Source organism: Stomoxys calcitrans, chromosome 1, assembly GCF_963082655.1.
Source record: "Stomoxys calcitrans chromosome 1, idStoCalc2.1, whole genome shotgun sequence".
NCBI lineage: Eukaryota > Metazoa > Arthropoda > Insecta > Diptera > Muscidae > Stomoxys > Stomoxys calcitrans.
The window spans coordinates 50421586-50443524 of record NC_081552.1 but is presented as its reverse complement, the minus strand read 5'-3'; the positions used below and the strand labels follow the sequence as shown (position 1 = coordinate 50443524).

At 33.1% G+C, this 21939-nt stretch overlaps 1 protein-coding gene across 4 annotated transcripts in view; it reads right to left on the bottom strand.

Annotated features, from left to right (window-relative positions):
• The window catches only part of LOC106091817 (teneurin-m), a 497726-nt gene that overhangs the window by 116958 nt on the left and 358829 nt on the right, over window positions 1-21939 (bottom strand). For all 4 annotated transcript variants that reach the window (XM_059360132.1, XM_059360133.1, XM_059360135.1 and 1 more), the window contains exon 2: window positions 1044-1229. In XM_059360132.1, coding sequence (XP_059216115.1) covers window positions 1044-1229 — 186 coding nt within the window. The remainder of the gene's footprint in view (window positions 1-1043; window positions 1230-21939) is intronic.

Here is a 21939-nt window from a genome sequence, read left to right as displayed (position 1 = left end):
TAACACTTGAAGTGAAAAATTGCCATTATTATGAAATATTTTTTAATAATTGAATTGTACCGGCCTAAAGGTATGATGCAAATATTGAAATAAAATTGCGTGAAATTGATTTTATTTCTGAACTATTCTAATCACAAAAGATTTAATTGCTTAAAATAATTGCTATTTTGGTTTCATTTTCTCAATTGATGTTGAATTTCCCCAGAGAAAAAAAGACAAAACAAAACATATGCTTTTATTTTTTGCATTGAATCTTTGTGATATATATATATGCACAAATGTTTATTTAAAACAAAAACCTAAATCTAACACCTTTGAACAGTTATATAACATACAAACACACTCACACTGAAAATATTCTATGGAATTTATGTAGCTCGGGACTCTTCAATAGTAAACGTTTTATGCATATCAAAACATTCTTTTAGGCTATGAATTTGAAATAGAAATGTATGCGACAAAACAAAAGAAAAATACAAAATACAACAAATGAACACAAAAATCCCGTAAATTGCTTGGAAAAGGGAAATAAAATAAAAAATTTATTTATATGCAAATTATGCAGATATTTTGTTTATTTTTTAAAAATCGATTTCAAGGTGTGAAATATGGAATTATACCAAAAAAATTGGGGGACAATGTTAAATATTTCACCCAAATTGACAAGCTTTTTAAATTTGAGTTTTGGCATTTGGAGGATATAATTTTGGTATTTGGCGGATATAAAACTTTGGTTTTTAACGGATTCGATAATGTGAATATTTTCATATTTATTCATATAATTCGTATTTCATTTCTTATACCTTAATGATATGATAGGTGTAATGATAGGTATAAAAGTTGGTCAAACTCTGGCTTCTGAGTGAATTCCCCTCGGGTCTTTAAAAAAATCCATATGCTATTTTTTTCAAAATTTATTTATCCATTAAAATGTATTTATCCATTTAAATTAAAAAGGGCTATTATAATGATTCCACCATTGCAATGATTTTTTATTTTAATAATTATAAAAAAATGTCAATACATGTATACTTTGTACTTACTTAGATTACCGCTGGGAATGTAAACGTTGCCCGAGGGTGTACGCACCAGACATGAGGGCTCAAAGTCGACACCCAAATCATTTGGATTTGCTGCTACCAAGCGGCCATTATTCATGCGACTCATTGTGGGATTTCTAGGTGGTACATCTGGTGGTGCCGAAGGCGTAACTCCTTCGAGAAGGAAGCCTGCAAAAATATAATAAAAAAGTAAATATTAAGAAAAATTATAAATAAATTATAAATAATTTATAAATTATAAATAATTTATTGCAAAACAACCTAAAAATATGCAAAATATGAAATAAAAATTGATAACTTAAAACTAAAAAAAGTAAAAAGCAACATCACACGAGGAAAACTTAAAAAGCATTTTTTAACTAAAATATCTCAAAACGAGTAAAAACTAAAAATTTGTATAAAATAAATTTAGTTGAAGGGCATAATTTTATACTACATACCAAACTTCTGTCAAACCAGCAAAAATTATAGGTTCTAGAAACCGAACAGGGATGATAAATAGACCGGTTTACATGGGAGCTATATCAGTTTATAGACTGACTAGCCGAACCGGGCCCGCTCCGCTGCGTTTTCATTAACTCTCTAATATCTTTTTTGGGAGGGGACACTTCGCCTTGAATGCGAATATCGAATTCGTGCCATTGTAGCCTATGACGCTGAACGCTTTCGAATCCTGGCCATGCATGGTCATTTAAAAAAATTGCCCCAGAGAGGTGTTGCACTGCGGAACGCCGTTTGAATTCGGCTATAAAAAAGGTCCCTTATCATTGAGTTTTAACTTGAATCGGAAAGTACTCATTGATGTGTGAGAATTTGCCTCTTCTCGGTTCCTGGTGGTAATGTTGTTCCTTAGGGTAATTTTCTCATTATGGGAGGGATGTCACCTCAGACATTTCGACTCAAATATGTATATAAAATTCGTGCTGAATTTATAAATTCCTTAAATTTGAGCTCCTTAATGCCATGGCCGGTAAATATGAACCATTTGGAGGGGTTTTGGGGCCGGGGCGGCCACCGGCACTTTGCACTGTAAATATATATCAAATTCGTTCGTTATTCCCCCCGAAAATGAAGTTCAGTTTAGGGGGTGCTTTGGGGCGTAACCCAAAAACGTTTTCTACTCTCAAATACCTTTCATTTTAAGCCCATATTGTCATATTGGGTCAAATAATCCATTTGACGTATCTTTAGGAGGACAAGGGCTACCTATACTTGAACGCAAATTGCAATAATGCAATATTCGTAATCTAATGCCTAATACTTTTCATTTGAGTCCCATATTGACATGAACTTCGAATATATCTGTTTAAAGGAGTTTTGGGGTTGGGTGGGAGGCCCGCTGGACCCCAATTTCAATATTATATTCGTGTTCTGGTCTCCAATACTTTTCATTTGATACCCTTTTGAGCCCATCGGACCACATTTGGATAAGGGTGGCGTTTTTGTGGTAAGGGGGAGAGTCCGCCTCCACCCGATATCTAAAAATTATATAGCGTATGTTTCCTTCCAAACAAACGTACACAATCTATTATGTATCATATAGATTACTTCGATTGATTTTGTATGCCAGATTCGAAATCTACTACCGAATACCTTTGGGCGGCCCGATAGACTCAAATTTTAATACCATATTCATATTCTACTCTCCAATACCTTTCATTGGATATCTATATTGTCCCAATCGGGACAATTTATTGATTTTGGGTGGTGTTTTTGTGGTAACGGTGGAGGGTCCGCCCCCTTTCGTTGTTAATAAATTATAAAGCCTATTCCTATTTCCTGACACCATTCGTAATCTAGTCACGACTAGCTTTCATTTGAGTCCCATATTGTTCATTAGTCAGGATTAGCCATTTTTGAGTCTATACGGAAGAAACAAACAAACCGACAAAAAAAACCAATACATTTTTATATATATAGATTGAACTGTACTTGTCACAGTTGTTGAAAGTCATAACGGTACACTACATGAAAAATTTCAGCCAAATCGGACGAAAATTGCGGCTTTCCAGGAAAACTACCTCTGAAAATTTTTTCTGATGGTCTCGCCAGGATTCGAACCCAGGCGATCAGCGTCATAGACGGACATGCTAACCTCTGCGCTGTGGTGGCCTCCCCATCAATATGAAGTATCTGTGCAAAATTTCAAGGGGCTGTCTGTGCAAAATTTCAAGTAGCTAGCTTTACGCGTTCGACCTCTATCGTGATTTCGAGAGTCGGACGGACGGACATGGCTAGATCGACTCAGAACGTCGAGACGATCAAGAATATATGTACTTTATGAGGTCTTAGAAGAATATTTCGAGGTGTTACAAACGGAATGACGAAATTAGTATACCCCTATCCTATGGTGGATGGCATAAAAATAAGCGGGGCAGTATCTTAATGAAGTACATGAATTGTAATTCATATCTATAATATGTTATAATTAGATCGATGCTACCGAAGCCGGTATGCTTTGATTAGAATTGCGTCTAGATATATAAAAAGGTAATCGAAAGACTGTTTGAGGGGGAGTTTTATCTCCTATATATAGAAAGTATTTATCAAAATGTTGAGCGGCTGGAATTTTTCAAAAACAGACAGTCATAACAGTGCTGTTGGGTCTTTAAATGTTTCCGATTAAATTAAAAAATGATTGAAAGAACTTACTGCCCAGATCATTAATATTTTTTCTTTTTGTCACTCGATTCATTCACCAATTCAATGAAAACCGCTGGTTTCCCTCTATAAAATCAGCTGTTTTCAATGAATTGGGGAACGAACTGAGTGACACAAAGACAAAAAGTTGGTGGTCTTGGTTGTTATGTTTAATTGAAAAAGATACAACTTTCAATCACATTTTATATTTAACATTTTTCAAGACTCAATTAAAAAAATTATTGAATCAAATAATGTTTTAACTGAAAATATAAAAAACTTCAATCACGATCGTAATTGAAAAAAATTCAGAATCAATTAAAAAAAATAATTGAACCAATTAATTCTTTTGATTAAGAATTGCCTTAATTTCAATCATGACCGTAATTGAAATAAGGATCAGGTCCAATTAAAAAAACGATTAAAACAATTAATTTTTTTATTGAAAATTGAAAATCAATCACGACCGTAATTGAAAAGATTTAATTTTTTTATTGAAAACATTTTTATTTTCAATTAAATTTTTAATAGAGGAAATTTTCGTGATAGTTTTTTCTGTGAATTAATTTTTTGTTGATATTTTTAAATAAAACTTCACATTTCAACTTTCCTTTTAAAATGATGAATTATTTTGGTCTACTTTTTATTAATTTTAATATTTATTTGACTATTTACTTTTTCTTGATTTTAACTTTTTTCTTTACTACTTTTAAAATTTTGATTTATTGCGGTTAAATTTTTATTTTCTTTTCATTTAATGTATTTTACTTTTTGTTTTTAATTTTAACGTTTTTTAATTAAATTTTTTTCGGATTAAGTTTTAAAATAGAAACAAAACCATATTTGTCTAAGCTAGAAACAATTCCAATAACAAAATGAGTTTTATGTAAGAAATTAATTTTTTAAACAATTTCTTAAAATATATTTTTTTAAAATTTTTTTTTTAACTTAATAATATAATTTTTTTTTTTTTTTTGATTTCAAATATGTGTAGTTATTTAATTTTTTTAATTTTTATTATTTAAAGGTGGGCATCAATTTCGTATTTCATAGAGAACATTTATACTTTTACGATTAATTTTTTTAGACAATGTTGAAGCAAAATAAAAATTTTTGATTTCATTCATTAGGGCATTCTCTCATTGTTTTAACCCTTATGAGTATCCTTAAAGTAGGCTAAAGCAATAATATACAAAAATGAACGAAATTAGTTTTGCAACACTTTTAAACGGTCGCATACCTTAAGTATTGGCAATAACTTATCATTAATTATTTTTTTCTGTTCAATTTTTAAATGAAGGTTTTTCTATTATTTGCATGGCATCTACAAACCGTTATTATAGCTCAAAAACTCCCACCGGAACTCTTTGCTGATTTATAGACTTGCATGTGTCCTGTGTTGTTTTTTTTCTACGCCCTGAAGAGTTTTTCTCTATTGAATTTCAATGATTTCCTGTTCAAACCTCCAGCTTCCACTACAAACATTGAAATTTGGCATTTGTCAAGGGGAGAAAAACAGCGGAAACTATTATTATGCCGAAATGGCAATAAATAATATTTAAATTACCATTTTTAATCTGCCAACGGTCATAATGGCTAATCGCCGATAAATTTTTAGTGGAGTTCGGTGAGAGTCTCAGTTATATTATTGCAGGGCCATAAGGGCAAATGGTAATTTTTTGCTAAAAATTGATACCAATGGTTTGTAGTTTTATTTGTATAGCAACCGAAGTAATAAACCTAACAAATCCATTTGAAATTATTTTTAACTATAGTATTGGCAGCCTCAATAATTGTCGTGTTATGAGATCCTAACAAACAAAATATATTTATAAAAAATCTTATAGAGTGAATGACTATTATGGGTTTTTTGTCATCCCATTTTTCTCATATTCTTCAAATGAGGTTTTAACTGCGAATAAAATAAAAACACCTTGGTATCAATAGTTAATAAATATATACTAAAAAAATTGCTTAAAACCAGGAAGGATTAGAAGATGACTACAATAAACAATTTTACAAATCTATTTGGATTTATTGAACAAAAGGTAAAATAAACAAAGACATTACCTGATGATTATGTACTTAAAACTAGAATATATTATAAAAACAAAAACATGTAAAATTTGGAGCCGTGCCGACTGAATAATACCCAACACCTACCCTATGAGTACCAAGCGAGAGCTATATCTAATTCTTAACCAATTTCGATGGACCTCGGCGGATGTTTTCAGATGGGTTATTAAACAATCTGTATCAAATTTCGAGCAAATAAGTTCAAACTGTAATAACTACGGTTGATAAATGACAACAATATTGGAAATCCCCCAAAATCTGACAAACATATATATGGGAACTATACCAAAATCTGAATCGATATAGACTAAACTACTTAGATATACTACAATGTCGTCGAGGAAAGCGTTGTGAACATTTTTGGCAAAATTAGTCAATAAATGCGCTTGCAATGGCTCTAGCACAAGCGTAGAAAGGCCAATGGGGGTGGGCTTAGCACCCCCAGAAAAGATTTAATCATCACCCAGATCCAATTTCAATAGGCTTTGTCTCTACGCCAATAAAAAGTATGTGCCAAATTTAAAGACGATCGGATGAAAATTGCGACCTGTGGTTTCTACACAAATTAACATGTACAGACAGACGGGCATAGCTAAATCTAATCAGAAAGTGATTCTGAGTCGATCGGTATATTTATCAATGGGTCTATCTCTGTCCTTCTTTTGGGCGCTACAAAAAAATATAAAATGCATAGGATTGGAAATGCACTTGATTTTGTTGTTGTAGCCACATTTTCATGTAGATGTGGTGATCCTCGTCAAGCTCCAGTAGGTGAACAAGCTCGTTCCGGTTTAAAGGATCGAACATGGTTGTCATTGGTTATTTAAAGGCACCAATAACTCGGCTAGTCATATTGCGTTTATAGGCATTCAGTATTTATGGAAGAGCCGGTGCCGCCCCGCCTCTCACTGAGATTATCCGCTCGATATCGCCGATTGTCTGCTACTGCCGCTGCAGCTATTCCGTATGAAGCATTCCACTATCCGCATCCTGTGTACACGCCCTGTAGCTCGCAGCTAAACTTCTCGTGACAGCTATCCCGTGCTGGGGTTGTTGTTGGAGCAGAGTGTTGTGTTTTTTCTTTTGTTTGCTTGATTCTGTGGAGTATCCAAATCCAGGAACTCTGCGACTAAGACGGGGTGCGTCCAGAGGGATCTGGGTCTAAGTCGAGTGGGTGATAAACTGGTGACGTGTGGTCACAATCGAGACATACATCCTGCACGTCGCCATCAAACCTTGCTCTGTAGGAGTTGAGGCGGCTACATCTGCCGCGTGAGGTCAATTTCTTCAGTTGCAATGGGAGGCGATCGTTCTCCAAGGAACACATTCACCCGGTAGTTATTATCCGTATCTGCTACCATGTCTGCATGAATGTTGTCAAGATCCGCTTGATCTAGAGGTTCTCTCTTATGGCACTGAACCTCACGCTCTGATAAATGTAGATCTACCTTCAGGCTGCTGAGCTGCGATAACAGCCAAGAAGGTATTTCTTAGACAGCATGTAGATATGTCTTCACACGGATAGGATCTTTGTCTCCTGATGGAAGTGGTCCACATCAAAACTAAGGAGACAGCCTATCACAGTTTGAAGAGTGGCGCTGCATAACTTACCACAGACCGGCCAATTGCTTTGTACGTGGTCAACAATGCTTCTTTTTCAGCACTCCAAGTGCTGCCGGAAAATGACTTGAGGACCATGTTTCTATTTTTGACTTTATCGCAAATTGCTGTGGCTTATGGGATGCTGTCAAATATAACTTCAAGTATTTTAGGATAATTGATGATTGGAATCATTTCTCCATCGACCATCACATTCAACTTATTGTTCACCTCACGCGTATTTGTAGTGAACAATGTGGCTGAATATTTGGTGGTAGATATATTCAGATCTCTTGCAATGAAATGAGAGGCAAGAAGTTCGCAAATGTAACCAATGGGTGGGGGGCTGATGTCTTAATCGTACAATCGTCCGCATGTGATATGATCTCTATGGAGGGGGTGGAATGGAGGTCAGGTAGAGGTTAAGCAGTGCCGGAGATATCACAGATTCTCCAACAAGGCTCGGAAGGAATAGTCCCTCAATCTTCATAGCTACTGGTGAGAGAAGGGAGATCGGTCTGTACGACTTCCCCTTACTCGGGTTCTTCCAGGCTTCAATAGCTGGATCACTCTGTCCATTTTCTAGGCATAGGGTACTATAAAAGTGTTCAAAGATAGGTTGAGGACAATTGCAAGGTACTCGACTACTGGTAAATCCAGGTTCTTTGGCATCAGTGTAGAGATTCCGTCGGAACGTAACGACTTGAATGATTTGGCGCCACTGATGACGTTCGTTATTTCGTCCACGGTGAATTGTTATGACTCTCCTTCGTCGCAAATGTAACCAATGGGTGGGGGGCTGATGTCTTAATCGTACAATCGTCCGCATGTGATATGATCTCTATGGAGGGGGTGGAATGGAGGTCAGGTAGAGGTTAAACAGTGCCGGAGATATCACAGATTCTCCAACAAGGCTCGGAAGGAATAGTCCCTCAATCTTCATAGCTACTGGTGAGAGAAGGGAGATCGGTCTGTACGACTTCCCCTTACTCGGGTTCTTCCAGGCTTCAATAGCTGGATCACTCTGTCCATTTTCTAGGCATAGGGTACTATAAAAGTGTTCAAAGATAGGTTGAGGACAATTGCAAGGTACTCGACTACTGGTAAATCCAGGTTCTTTGGCATCAGTGTAGAGATTCCGTCGGAACGTAACGACTTGAATGATTTGGCGCCACTGATGACGTTCGTTATTTCGTCCACGGTGAATTGTTATGACTCTCCTTCGTCTTGTAGACCACGAATACGACGAATGGCTCTCCTTCTAGGCCTCTCACTCTCGGGATGCACAACAAATTAACGGCTAAACAACCTGGCGCATCTATTCGAATCAGTCAAAGTTACGTCGCCAAAAATGATTGAGGTCCTGTCATCCCGTCTATCGGAGTTCGCGAGTGAGTTAACAGTAGACCACAGCATGCCTATACCGGTACCTAAGTTACATTGCTCCAAGTGTTTCAGCCACACATTCCGCATATGTTCTTTGACTACCCTGTTTATTTCCAGATTCCGCTCGCTGGTCCTAGGGTTAATGGGGTCCGTGCAACTACCGCTGCATTCGCCCGGAAATTGGACAGTACTTGGGGTATTCGACTGACTGGTAACAAGTTAGGGGCTGCTGTATTAATGATGTCTAAGAAATTTCTCTCGACAACTAGCATATTGGGAGCCACCGTAGCGCAGAGGTCAGCATGTCCCCCTATGACGCTGAACCCCTGGGTTCGTGCTGGAAATTGAGTTGGACAGCACTCATTGATATGTTAGAAGTTTGTCCATGTTTCTTAATGGAATGTTCATGGGCAAATTTTTTGTTAACCTTAAATTCATTGTTTCCTTAATTTATTTTGAAAGTATGCAATAGTAAAATATTTTTTTCCTTAAAAACAAATTCTAAAAATTTTAAATTTATTTTTTTTTGCCCAACCATTTCTTCAAATCAGAATTGTTCTTTAAGACTCATAAAATATTTGTTGAATTTTTTTATTGCACTCTCAATAAGTTGCCTTATTATTGCTGAGATTAACCAATTCCTTATTATTGCTGAGATTAACCAATAGTAAAGGTAAATTAAGCATTTTTGTTATTTTATTGTCTTTGAGCAAAGGTCTGATAAAGTCCAGAAAAACCTTATCTAAATTATTGTTAATGTTTTTTATTTTATTACAGTTCTTGATCACATAGTTCTCTGTTGTTATTAGTTCATTTCAGCAAATGTTATATCATCCCAAAAGTGTGCTTTGTTTTTGAACACTATCTCTTTGATACAAATAGAAATAAATGCTTAATTTGTTATGATACTCCAAAGAAGTTCATAAGCTTTGGCTCTCTCACTCTCGCGCCACATCTCTGACTCTAACGATTTGGCTTTGGTTTTTTTACGATTGCAAACTGTTGTGTCTCTTGGCAATTTTCTAAGACTTCCTGTTTTGTTTTGGTTTTATCTTATTTCCGTTTCCATTTTTAGAATATCAGTTTTATTACATTTTGCGTTTGGCTTTAATAAATTTTATAGACCCTGACGCTAAAATGGTTTGTTTGTGTATGAGATTACAGCGTAACTAGAAAGCGTGGGTAGGCAGGCAGGCACAAATGGTCATTTGCCAGTTGCCCAAAAAGCGTCTAATAAAGTCCATAAGACTTTTTATGATTTGATGCTGGCGTTTTATTTCACTTCACTGTTCTGATGCCATTCACTGCCGACAATAAAGTAACACAACATTTGTGACAATTTCGGCATGTTATGGAAATTTTGCTTCGTTACCCAAAATAAGGAGAATCTGTGGGTATGGAGGGGTTTGTGGCAGTACTGCCACAGCTTAGGCTAACCGTAGCTGTCATTTGGCCATTTGCTGGGAAAATAAAATTTGTTACAGTGCTTTGCAGGAGATTTTTTCCTTTTGGGGGGAGTTTGTTGGCAGAGGCAAGTGTAATAGAAATGATAAGCTACTTATCTAACACAAAGGCAGCAGGAATGATCCAGTAAAAAAATAAATTTTGTTCTATTTCCCTTTTTTCCAAAGCCAAGAGTAAAACATAGTATGGGGCGGTAAAGAAGTTATGCCAACAAAACTCATCAAAAAAAAAAACACAAACTTTAGTTTTGGCAGATTTTTTGCAGGCCAAAGTGTAATATTCCCTAATGTTTGTGATGTAAAGACTTGGCAGTGACAAAATTTTCATATAGCATATGTATACAACTCACATATATTACATACTTTCAGCCAAGAGTATAATACATACATATGAGTTGTCATATAATTTTTCGACATTCATATGTTGCTTTCAGTTTAGATTTTATTATTGTTATTATTTTGTGTTTATTTTATTTAAAAACTTTGGTCTATGCGAGTGAGTGAATATTTGTGTTATGGTATTTGTTTTCATTAAGAGTTAAAAGTTTGTGTAAGTTTATTTTTCGCATAGCAACATGCACACAAACACACAGATATACATACTTGTATATGAAAAATGTTTATATAGAAAACGTTATCTGCAAGCTTGACAGTCAATGAAAATGTAATTGCATTTGTATTAACTTAACTAAGCTAACGAATTATTTACTTTTGCTACGAAAAGAGGAAAGAAGCAGAAGGTTGAAAAGTTCGGGATAAAATTTTATTAACACACTAAATAAAAATATGGAAAATGTTTAAGGAAATCTTAAATTTTGTGTTTAAACTTGTTTAAATATATGATTCATTGTTTCAGTAAAATGGGTAGAAAAATTTCCAAAAGGGAAGAATTGAATGAATGAAAATAATAAAATATTTTTTTTCCTCATTTATATCATGGCTTGGTATTTTTAATTATTTCTTTCTTTAAAAATCGTTATGGTGATTAGACCATACAATATTTTTCTTTTCTAAAAATTAATTTTTACATGAAATAGAGAAATGTGTGTTAAGCAATTCAATGTCGGTTAATGGATTAACACACACACACAGGACAAACGTATTAAAATCAAAGAATTTTTGGTTTAAAATTAAAATATATATTCATTTTAGTTTTTCTTACAATTTTTTTACAAAAAAATCAGAAAAATATATATATTTTTTATATAAAAATTTTTTAAAAAATTTTAAAACTCGTTTTAAATTAGTTTTTTTTCTATTCTTTCTAGTTCTAATTTTTTCTAGTTCTAATTTTTTCTTGTAAAATTCAAAAAAAATTTTAATTTTTTTGTTCTTTTTTAAATTCTATTATTTTTGAAATTCTATTTAAAAAAATATTAAATTATTTTTGAAAAAAAAAAATAAATTTGAACAAAAAATTGTTTTGCGTTTTACTTTTGAAAAGAAAAAGTTACGAAAGTAAAATGTTTATTTTGTGTCTTTCTTTAATTTAACAATTTAATTTTCTAATTTCTTGTCTTTTTTCAAGTGTTTAATATCTCTTTTTAGTTTTGTTTTATTTCTCTGAATGGTCTGTTTTCTAAATAAATAAAAACTTTAATTTTTTAACTATTTTTTTTTTTTAAATTAAAATATTGGTTTTTTAATTAAAAGAAATATTAAAAATGTTTTGTTGTATATATACATATGTATATATTATATTAAAACTTTTTTTATTTTGTGTGTGTTCTTTATTATTTTACAATTTTTGGTAAATTTTTGATTTTTTTAACTATTGTTTTTGATTCAATTATTTTCTATTTTTATTTTTTTTTGTAATTGTAAAACGTTTTTAGTTACTTTTATTTGTCTTAAATTTCTAAATTTTTATCTACTTTCTAGTTTTTAATTTGTTTTTTGAAGTTCTATTCTTCGTGATTTTTCGAAAATATTCCAGCTCGACATCATATTCAATGCATTTTGTTCAAAGAGTATCATAGCAAAGATCTTTTAAAAGATAGGCAAGTGTGTGCTGTTTTCAAAACACTTTGACTGCCATGGTGGATCGCGACTTCATCAACAACTTTGTAAATTATATTTTACCACTTTTTTAATAAAAATAAATTTTAAAATCAAAAATTTTTTTATTTCTATGAAAAAAAGTGTTTGTTCAGAGTTCTTTTTTTTTAATAATTTAAAAATTCAAAATTTTTTGATTTTATTTTTAATTTTTGTTTTTTTTCAATTTTTTTATTTGTTTTTTATTATTTACTTTAAGTTTTATATTATTTATTTTAATCTTTTTTTGATATTTAAAATTGTTGTTTAATTTTTAAATCTTTTTTCTCTTAAATTTAAATTTCTTAGGATATCTTAAACAAATATTGTTTTTGGTAAATTTTTATTTTTAATTTAAAAATTTTAAATTAAATTAAAAAAAAAATAAAAGAAACCAGACGACCTTTATATCTAACGAAAGTCTTGTTTCTTTGTACAGTCATTTCAGCAATAACTGAAAATTCATATTTTAAGGACTTCGTTTTTAAATTTGCCATTATGCCTGATGCCACAGCTGTGGCTTCATCAGTTAATCGGTTTTTATTGTAACCAAAAATTTCTTCTTTAACCAAAGTTATCAATAACTGGGCGCTGGGTAACCCATGAAAAGTTTCTACATGCCCTTCAGTAATATAGTCCAGGTGGTCCCCAGTCATTGCTGAACGACAGCTTTGTATAAGGTGGCCCTTGAAAGAATATGCGACCGCCATCTTATAAAAGAAATTTCCATTCCGCTACCCTTAATTAAATCTAGATATTATATGCCCGCAGTCCTCACTGAACCTCAACTTTGTATAGCTTTCTGCCACCTCATTAACTCTAGAAATAATTGTCTTTGGAACATTTCAAACAAAAGTCTTGCCTACTTTTAGGAAAAAACATATCCTGAATCCATATTTTGTCTAATTATAATTTTTAAAATAAAAACTTAAAAAAATTGATTTTATTGTTTACAAACGAATAAAAAAATCAATTTTACTATAAACGAACTAATATTGATCGAATAAAATGATGAAATTTTTCAATAAAATTAAAAAAACACCACCTTTGAAACGGTTGCCCATAGCGATTTCTGATTTGATGACAAAAATCATGGAACCTGATTTTTGTTTCATTTTTTCATTTCTAGTGCATAAAAAAGGCCAAACATTTTGGAAAATTTGTTAAAATTTCTACCCATAGATTTTTTCCGAACGGCAACAAAATCTACTCGTATAAAATTCAAAAGCAACATGTTTGTCTATGATGGCCGTAATCAAACAGAAAAGTTCAGTCAACTGGTAAACAAAATATTGCTTCTTGTTAAAACTGCATTCCAATTTTTGATTTTGGTTCATGAAAGCTTGTTGATAGCAAAAAGGAAAGGTATACAGAAAGAAAGGGGCAACAAAAAATAGAAGACATAAAACTAATATGCAGAAATGCATATATATGCCATTGCCAATGAGTAAAGCATTGAGTGAATGTGGGTGAGTGAATAGCCATGGTGTGTATATGTCAGTGGGTGAATGAATGTATGGGTGAGTAGTACTTTGGCATTATTGTTTGACTTGCTGTTTGATTTTCTGCAGCACTAAATATTGGCATTTCATTATTGTAAATGAAATCTCTAACATTGCAAAATTCACACACACACACACTTGGACTAGCAAGCATAAACTGAAGCATGCACAAGTATGTATGAATACACTCTACCCTAACATATTGATTGTGAAAAATGTTCCAGCATTACTGCCACATCAGTAAGGTAATGTATTTTTGCTGTTGTTATTGTTGTGCTGTTGATGTATTGGTCGCTAAATATTGACATACTACTTGAAATTGACAGCAAATGCTTGTTATATATATGTATACAGGCTTGTATACGTATATACACACATATTATATATAAGTTGTGTATTTTTTCTCCCCTAAAAGCATGCTTTGGATTTTGTAGTTCTTAAAATTGAGTGCTTTTCAGTATTTTTTCGACCATTGCCATCATTTATTGTCCGTCAAACTGACATCATCTACAAGTTTTATTTATATCATTTAACTTCATTACTTTTTCCTCTTTAATTGGTGTTATTAAAAATTAAAGCATATTTTTACGCTGTAAATTAATTTATGATTGCTTCAACTTTAATATTTATCTCCACCTAATTTCCGCACTTTATCACTTTGTGTGATATTTTAATATAATTTATATTTGTATATGCTTTACAAAGTGTTAATATCATAATTTCTCTGCATACCTTGGGGCGTTGTTATATTAAAATTTCACTTGAATATCTGTTGGGCAAACATTTACTATTTCATTTCATTACACAGATAATTACGTCAATTCAAGGTGCTGCCTTGAGTAAATCGTGTGAGGCTTTAATTATCATTTAATATATAAATTATAATTTAAGAATAAAAAAAAATTAAGAGAAATAATGCCCAATAAAAAAGCAATTAAAATTCGAAGATAACAATATTCATAAGTTATTTGGGTATGTGCCATTTTCGTAATGCAAGCTTCTCTTCTAATTACATTAGGTAAGGTCAGCTTGAAAAGAGGCTGCGTACATTAATCCGCCCCATGCACCTAAGCCATTATTCGGCTTGCTGTGTGCTCTAATCACAATAATATCTTGTGATTTGAAATCAGACGTTTATCTTAAGGTAATTATTGAAAGGTTGTTATCTATTTTTATTGCCTTCTTTTAGGCTTATCAAATTTCTGATTCCAGCTTTTTTTAATTTCTTTTTTGCCAATATTTTTTTTAATTGTAGTTTTGTCTTGTTCCTTCTATTTCATTTTTCAACGTGTAATTTTCCATTTTCCCTTTTTTCTGTTATATCGTACACCACCTACGTACATTTGAATTTACTTTTCCTTTTATATGGCCTACTTTTAGGCTCATCATTATCCTCTTTCACCATTGAATGGCTACAAATTATGTCTCCTTGTATTAATTACATTATCAAAATTCTCATTTAAAACTTTAATTCAATGTCTTTCGTGTTTAAGCTTCTTTTTCGCATTAGTCACTTGACGCTAATGCCACACACACACAGGAGAGGAGTGGAGTGGAGCAAAGAAAAGAGAAATCTTAATTACACAATTAAAAATATACCAAGGAAGAAGAGGAGGAGCAGTAGCAGTAGCAGGATGAAAGGAAGAAAATATGCACTGAATGTTTATATAAGTACCACTCGCTTGACGTAGTAGTGATTTTGTTTAGATATTTTCTCTGGTTGCTACGGCTTGAAGTTGAGCCCTAAGCTTAACCGCATGTAGTAATCTTTATTACACGCTAGCTGTTTAGTATACACTGGCCCAAAAGTAAACAAGAGCCGCATCATCAGCAGCGTCGTCATAACGATTGTCATAGCCACCCTAACCCCAATTATACAACCAACAAACCACCCGCCACCAACCATCCAACGCCTACTGTCAGCTTTTGTCATTTTCTGGGTCTTTTGCATTGCCCATCGGTATTCCAAACTCATCAACACCAAAGTTTTGCCTAAAAATTCAAATACAAACGCCTCACAAAGCACCATCGTACACAAAATTGTTCCCAGCAAACCATTAATGCTTAAATCACTAATCCTTGCCACAGGCACTTCCATACTCATCTCCATACTTTCCTTTCTCTCTCTCGCTTCCTCTTTTTCCTCTTGGCTTTGTTTTGTAAGCTAACAAATTTTTGTGGAGCTCAGTGCCTGAGTATGTCAGGCACAATGTATCATTCATTCTTTTAAGGCCTTTTGGCATATCATAAGCTTTTCATGCTCCTGTTTTTTTTCTTTTTTGTTTCAGTGTACTTTGTTCATTTTACTGCAAATATTCTCGTTTTATTTTGAAGTTGTTGTCTTTTATTTCATTTGTTTGGCGTAATTCTTGTACAGATAGTGTCGCATTTGCAGGAAAGATTAAATTTTCCACAGCATTGCATTGCATGGTATGGCAAGTTTGTGATTAAATTCGACAATGGAACCTTGTGCCAAAACAAAAGCTTTAAAGAGCTTGTTATGCATTTGATATGTGTGAAAGTAAGTGTATTAGTGCAAATATGGATTTGGAGAAATATTTTTGACAAAATAGGAATACAGAAAAGTTTTACAAAAAAAATTTCTATTATATAAAAATTAAAGTGTTGCGCTTGTTTGTTCCGAATAGATTCAAAAATGCTGAACCGATTTTCAGGACACTTTCGAAGATGATAGTGAGCCCCCCCGGTGAAAATAGGGTGCTTCATTTTGTGATTTCCGCGAGGTGGCGGACCTTCCCCTTATCTCAATTTTCAAAAACGCCAGATCTCAGAGATGGGTGCATCTATATAAGTACAATTTTGTATTCCACCGTATGTTAGCCCAATAACACAAAATTGATATGAAACTCACGGGTCAAATACCGTGGGGGACGCCCTACTCCAAAACCCACCCAAACGGATATGTTTTACGATTGAGACAATATGGGTATCAAATGAAAGGCATTTAGGAGTAAAGTACGAACTTTATATAATAATTCGACCCCAGAAATTGCCCAAAAAAGATATGTTAAAACTAAAGAGAATTGTTAGCATGCTTTTAGGTGATTTATGGACATAACGTTTTACGCGAGTTTTATATAATAATTCGAACTCAGAAACTTCCCAAAAAAGATATGTTTACCGAATGGGGCAATACGGGTATCACATGAAAGGTAATTGGAAGTAGCATACGAAACTTGTACAAACATTTGGAGTCAAATCTCAGGGGGCCACCCCACTCCGAAAATCCCGCCAAACGGACATGAAGGCCGATTGGGACAATATAGGATTCAGGCCAAAGATACTTGAAACTATCTATTGGCAGGCGGGTCGCCCACCCAAAAATTATGCGCCAAAGGGACATGTAAACTGAACGAAACAAGATGGGACTCAAACGAATGGTATTTTAAGTATAATACGAAAATTACATAACAATTTGGGTCAATTCCCGGGGAATCGCCCTACCCCAAAAAAATTCGCAATATGGACATGTATATCAAACGGGAAAATATGGGATTCTAAAGAAAGATATTTGAAAGTTATGTACGAATATAAAAAATTGTCAAATTTGATTTGGACCATGTCAAAAGGGTGTCGGAAACACTTATGGGTGTACGACGATCGCAGGACTAGGAAGTATAAAATTATAAAACCAATAAACTGAAATATAGTAAAAACAAAGCTGATGAAAAAAAAAAATTTAAATTTGAAGTAATTTTGTAAAATAAGTTAGTTCTTAAAACTACAGAGGTAATTGTATAGCATATTTTTAGGTGCTCTTTCGGACATAATATTTTATGTAATATGGATACATGACATAATTCTAATTTCATGTATCCATATTACATTTTACCTTTTATGCTAAAGCCAGGTGCTGAAACTACTTAATATGTTATTGCGATAATACATTATAGTCATAAGTTTTCTTTATTATGTTTCTAATTCTACTTCAATGTTAAAAAAAAAGACTCAATAAATATAAACTTAAACTTAAACTTAAACGCAAAAAAATATTAACATAGACCTAATATCCTTCGTCAATTTGGCCCAGATCGGTCCAAATTTGGATATAGCTGCCATATAGACCGATCCTCCGATTTAGGGTCTTAGGCCCATAAAAGCCACATTTATTAACCGATTTTGCTGAAATTTTGGACAGTGAGTTGTGTTAGACCCTTCGACATCCTTCGTCAATTTGGCTCAGATCGGTTCAAATTTGGATATAGCTGCCATATAGACCGATCCACCGATTTAAGGTCTTAGGCCCATAAAAGCCACATTTATTATTCGATTTTGCTGAAATTTAGGACAGTGAGTTGTGTTGAGCCCTTCGACATCTTTCGTAATTTTGGCCCAGATCGGTTCAGATTTGGATATAGCTGCCATATAGACCGATCCGCAGATTTAGGGTCTTAGGCCCATTAAAGCCGAATTTATTATCCGATTTTGCTGAAATTTGGGTCAGTGAGTTGCCTTAGGCCCTTCGACATCTTTCTTCAATTTGGCACTGATCGGTTCAGATTTGGATATAGCTGCCATATGGGCCGATCTCTCGATTTAAGGTTTTAGACCCATAAAAACTGCATTTATTGTCCGATGTCGCCGAAATTCGGGACAGTGAGGTGTGTTGGGCTCTTCGATGTTGGTCTTCAATTTGGCTCAGATCGAACCAAATTTGGATGTAGCTGCCATATAGACCGATCTCTCGATTGAACAATGACTTATATTTATAAGCATTTGGTCTAAATCGTTTGATATATAGCTGCTATGGGGCATAAGGTATGCATTTTTGACTGGATTTTGACGAAAGGTTGTTCACATATGTACCCGAGGTGGTGGGTATCCAAAGTCCGGCCCGGCCGAATTTAACGCCTTTTTACTTGTTTATTAGTTGTTTGTTTTGATATTTTAGCTTTAAGTTCAAACCCTAGATTAAGATTCTTCTATTAAATGTAGTAATCGCGGGAGCAAGGACGTCGATTATGCTAATGTAGTGTAACCATACACATTTAACCATTTATGCTAAAGCAAGGTGCTGAATTAACTTTCAATGTTATTGCGATAATACATTATAGTCATAAGTTTTCTTTATTATGTTTCTAATTTTCTTTCATTGTAATAAAAAAGTAAATATAAACTTGTAATAAAAACAAACTCAAAGTGAAGCATGATTTTAGGAGCTAAAAATCGCTTGTAGGTAGGTGGAGAATATTAATGTATACATTAATGGCAGGTACCATGTAAGTTTTTCGCGAAATTTTTTCTTGATTACTTTTGTTAGATAATAGATTTTGAAGAAAAAATATTTTAAGACATTCGTTCATTACTTACGAAAAAATTTTCATAAAAGTAATGTTTTTATTGAGATTGTTGTTGTAGTTCAAGAAATTTTAAAGGTTTAAAGCTTACTTTTTAGCGTTTATATTTAAATCCAAATTTTGTCTCTAGTTCTTCTGTACTAAACATTTATGGATATTGTCTTAAGTAAAACTATATATGTTTCCTTTCTCCTATGGTTCCTTTTTTGTCGTCTACTTTAGAGGACATACACGGAAATCCCTTTTGATTAACCATAAAGCCATCTTATCTAAAAAAACGAAACAAAAGTTTTGATTTGCTCACGTTTCTAAATTAAGATTTCCGGTCACATCGTTAAAACTTTTAGTTTTTGAGTGCCATCAAATATGTTGCCCACATTTAGGTGCTCATTTGGTAGTAGATTTTATGGCAAAAGAATTAACATTTTTATTTCTCTATCTCTCTCTCTCTCTCTTTGTCTGTGTGTGTGATGGTTTAAGCACAAAAGAAGAAAGGCCAACAAACAGGCATATGTTAAAACCTTCCAAAAGAAGGCCAGAATATAAGTTGTTTTTCTCGGTCTGTCTTTGATGTAATTTGTATATTTTGCGAATTTATTAAGAATACAGCAAACGGTCAGCCATAACCTCAACTTTATACACACATACGTATGCTATATTTGTAACAAAAAACAAACATATTTTTCTTTTGTCTTGATTTTTATTTTCTTTAATAGTGGTGTTGCGTATATTTTATTAGATTTTTGATTTGTGGTTGTAAATAATTTTTTGTTTATGTGCTCCTCCTTGTTTTTCTACAATTTTGTCCAGATCCTGCACAACACACGGAACGTGGTCATCATTTGTATGAGAGTCACGTGCTGCATTCAGCATCAGCCGTGGCCAAAACCAAAGGGAATTCATATACTCTCGGCTATGATTTTCCAGCTTTGAGGAAAGGTGAATGTAATGTTTAACTTTTATTTGCCAAGTGAGCATTGGCGTTTCGTGTTTTTGTACAGGATGCTAAGAGAAAAAACACGAAACGCCAACCATTTAAGGTAACAAAAATGTGGAAAATTCTGTAGCAGCTGCTACCGCTCTTGTTGGACAAGTTTTAATGTTTTGGCATGAAGGTAGCCTACATACATTGTCGGTATATATTGTTTTTTATATACAATATATATACATAAGTTTTATGCTGTGTAAGCTTTTGTAAAAACCATACCTTTTGCATACTAAATAGTTGAGTAAATATCATAAATTATGTGTGCCTGCTGCTCGTACAGAGTATGAGTGCGCTTAAATATATTTGCTGTTTTTTTTCTCTTTGTTGTTTTTAAAGCTTACTTATAGGAGAATTTCTAAAGGAAAAACATAACGTACGTTTTTTTTGTTAAGCAATGTTTGGCAGCGAAAATGCTATGGAATAAACTTTTTTTTGTACTTTTTTTCTTATACTCTTTTTTCGTTGTTGGGCAATAAAAATGTCAAAATAAACGTAATGATAAGATTAGAAAGTAACATTTGTTTCGCCTTTCATTTCATGTTTGTGAAAGCTAAAGCGAAAGTTAAAAACAAAAAACAAAATCAAAGCATACTTTCAGGTGGCATGGGAGAAGAAAAAAAAAATAAAAACAATTCCAAATAAAAACATTTTCTTAGATGAAAGAATGATTAAACTTGATATAAAATTGAAAAACCGTTAAAAAACTGTAAAACATAAAATTACGAAAAAAAAAGATTAAATTACACATTAAAAATGATGGAATGTAATAAAGAATTTCACTTGCCTTATTATTTGCTGTGCATAATTTAATATAACTTTTACGCATTAAATTGAGATTTTCGTTTTATAACTACAACTATCTAAAACCAATTTTGGGGGTTACCAAATTCGTTGCATACCTTTAAGGCATTGGCGAATTTAGGATTCTTCTTAGGAATTTTCTATAGATTTTTTTTTAATAAATTAATAATGTTGCAAGCTCTTGTTACAAGTTACGAAAATTTTTTTCAAGGTAAGGCGTTTTTCAAGATAGGCGTTTGACAATTTAGACTTCATTTTTTGAGAATTTATAAAAATTTTCAATTAATCACAACATATTCTAAACATTTAAATAATTCCCGCACAAGTATTTTGGTCTATATTTTTATAGCATGCCTAGATGGCGCTACCATACTTCACAATAGTTTTTGCAATAATTTTGAGAAAATTGATTTAAGTATAGTATATACATTTAAATCCTTTTCCATTGAAGGTTTTTACCTTACAGCTTTCAAAGCAAAACCGATAGGCGTTGGAAAATTATGGTTTCATATTGTATTTATGTTATATATCATATTTTCCCACCGTAGAGATTACCATGTCTGCCTATAACGTCGAACGCCTGGGTTCAAATACCGGCGTGAACATCAGAAAAATTTTCAGTGGTGATTATCCCCTTACTTATGGTGGCCACAATTGTGAGGTTTCTTATCACGTTCGGACTTGGCAAAAAGAATGAGGCCTCTATCATTGAGCTTGAACTTTAATCCGACTGCATTGATTGATATGAAAGAAGAATCCCCTATTCCAAGGCGTATTTAATAAGGTGGACGCACCAGCACAGCTGATGGAATTGGATATGTCAAATCATTTTTGAATTCGCTTTATAAAAAATATTTAAATATTTTATAAATTGACTTTTGTGTTTGATGCTATATTGGTTCTAAAACTTAGGTTATATAATGGTTTGCGACTAACTTCACTCAGGGAACTTAGGTTTATTGCGTCGCCCCCGAAATAGATTCAAAAAGCGCTGAAGAACAAAGAAAATATATACGGCGGTACAATGCCAGATATTAGAACGAATAAGATAAGGAGCCCACATGCATG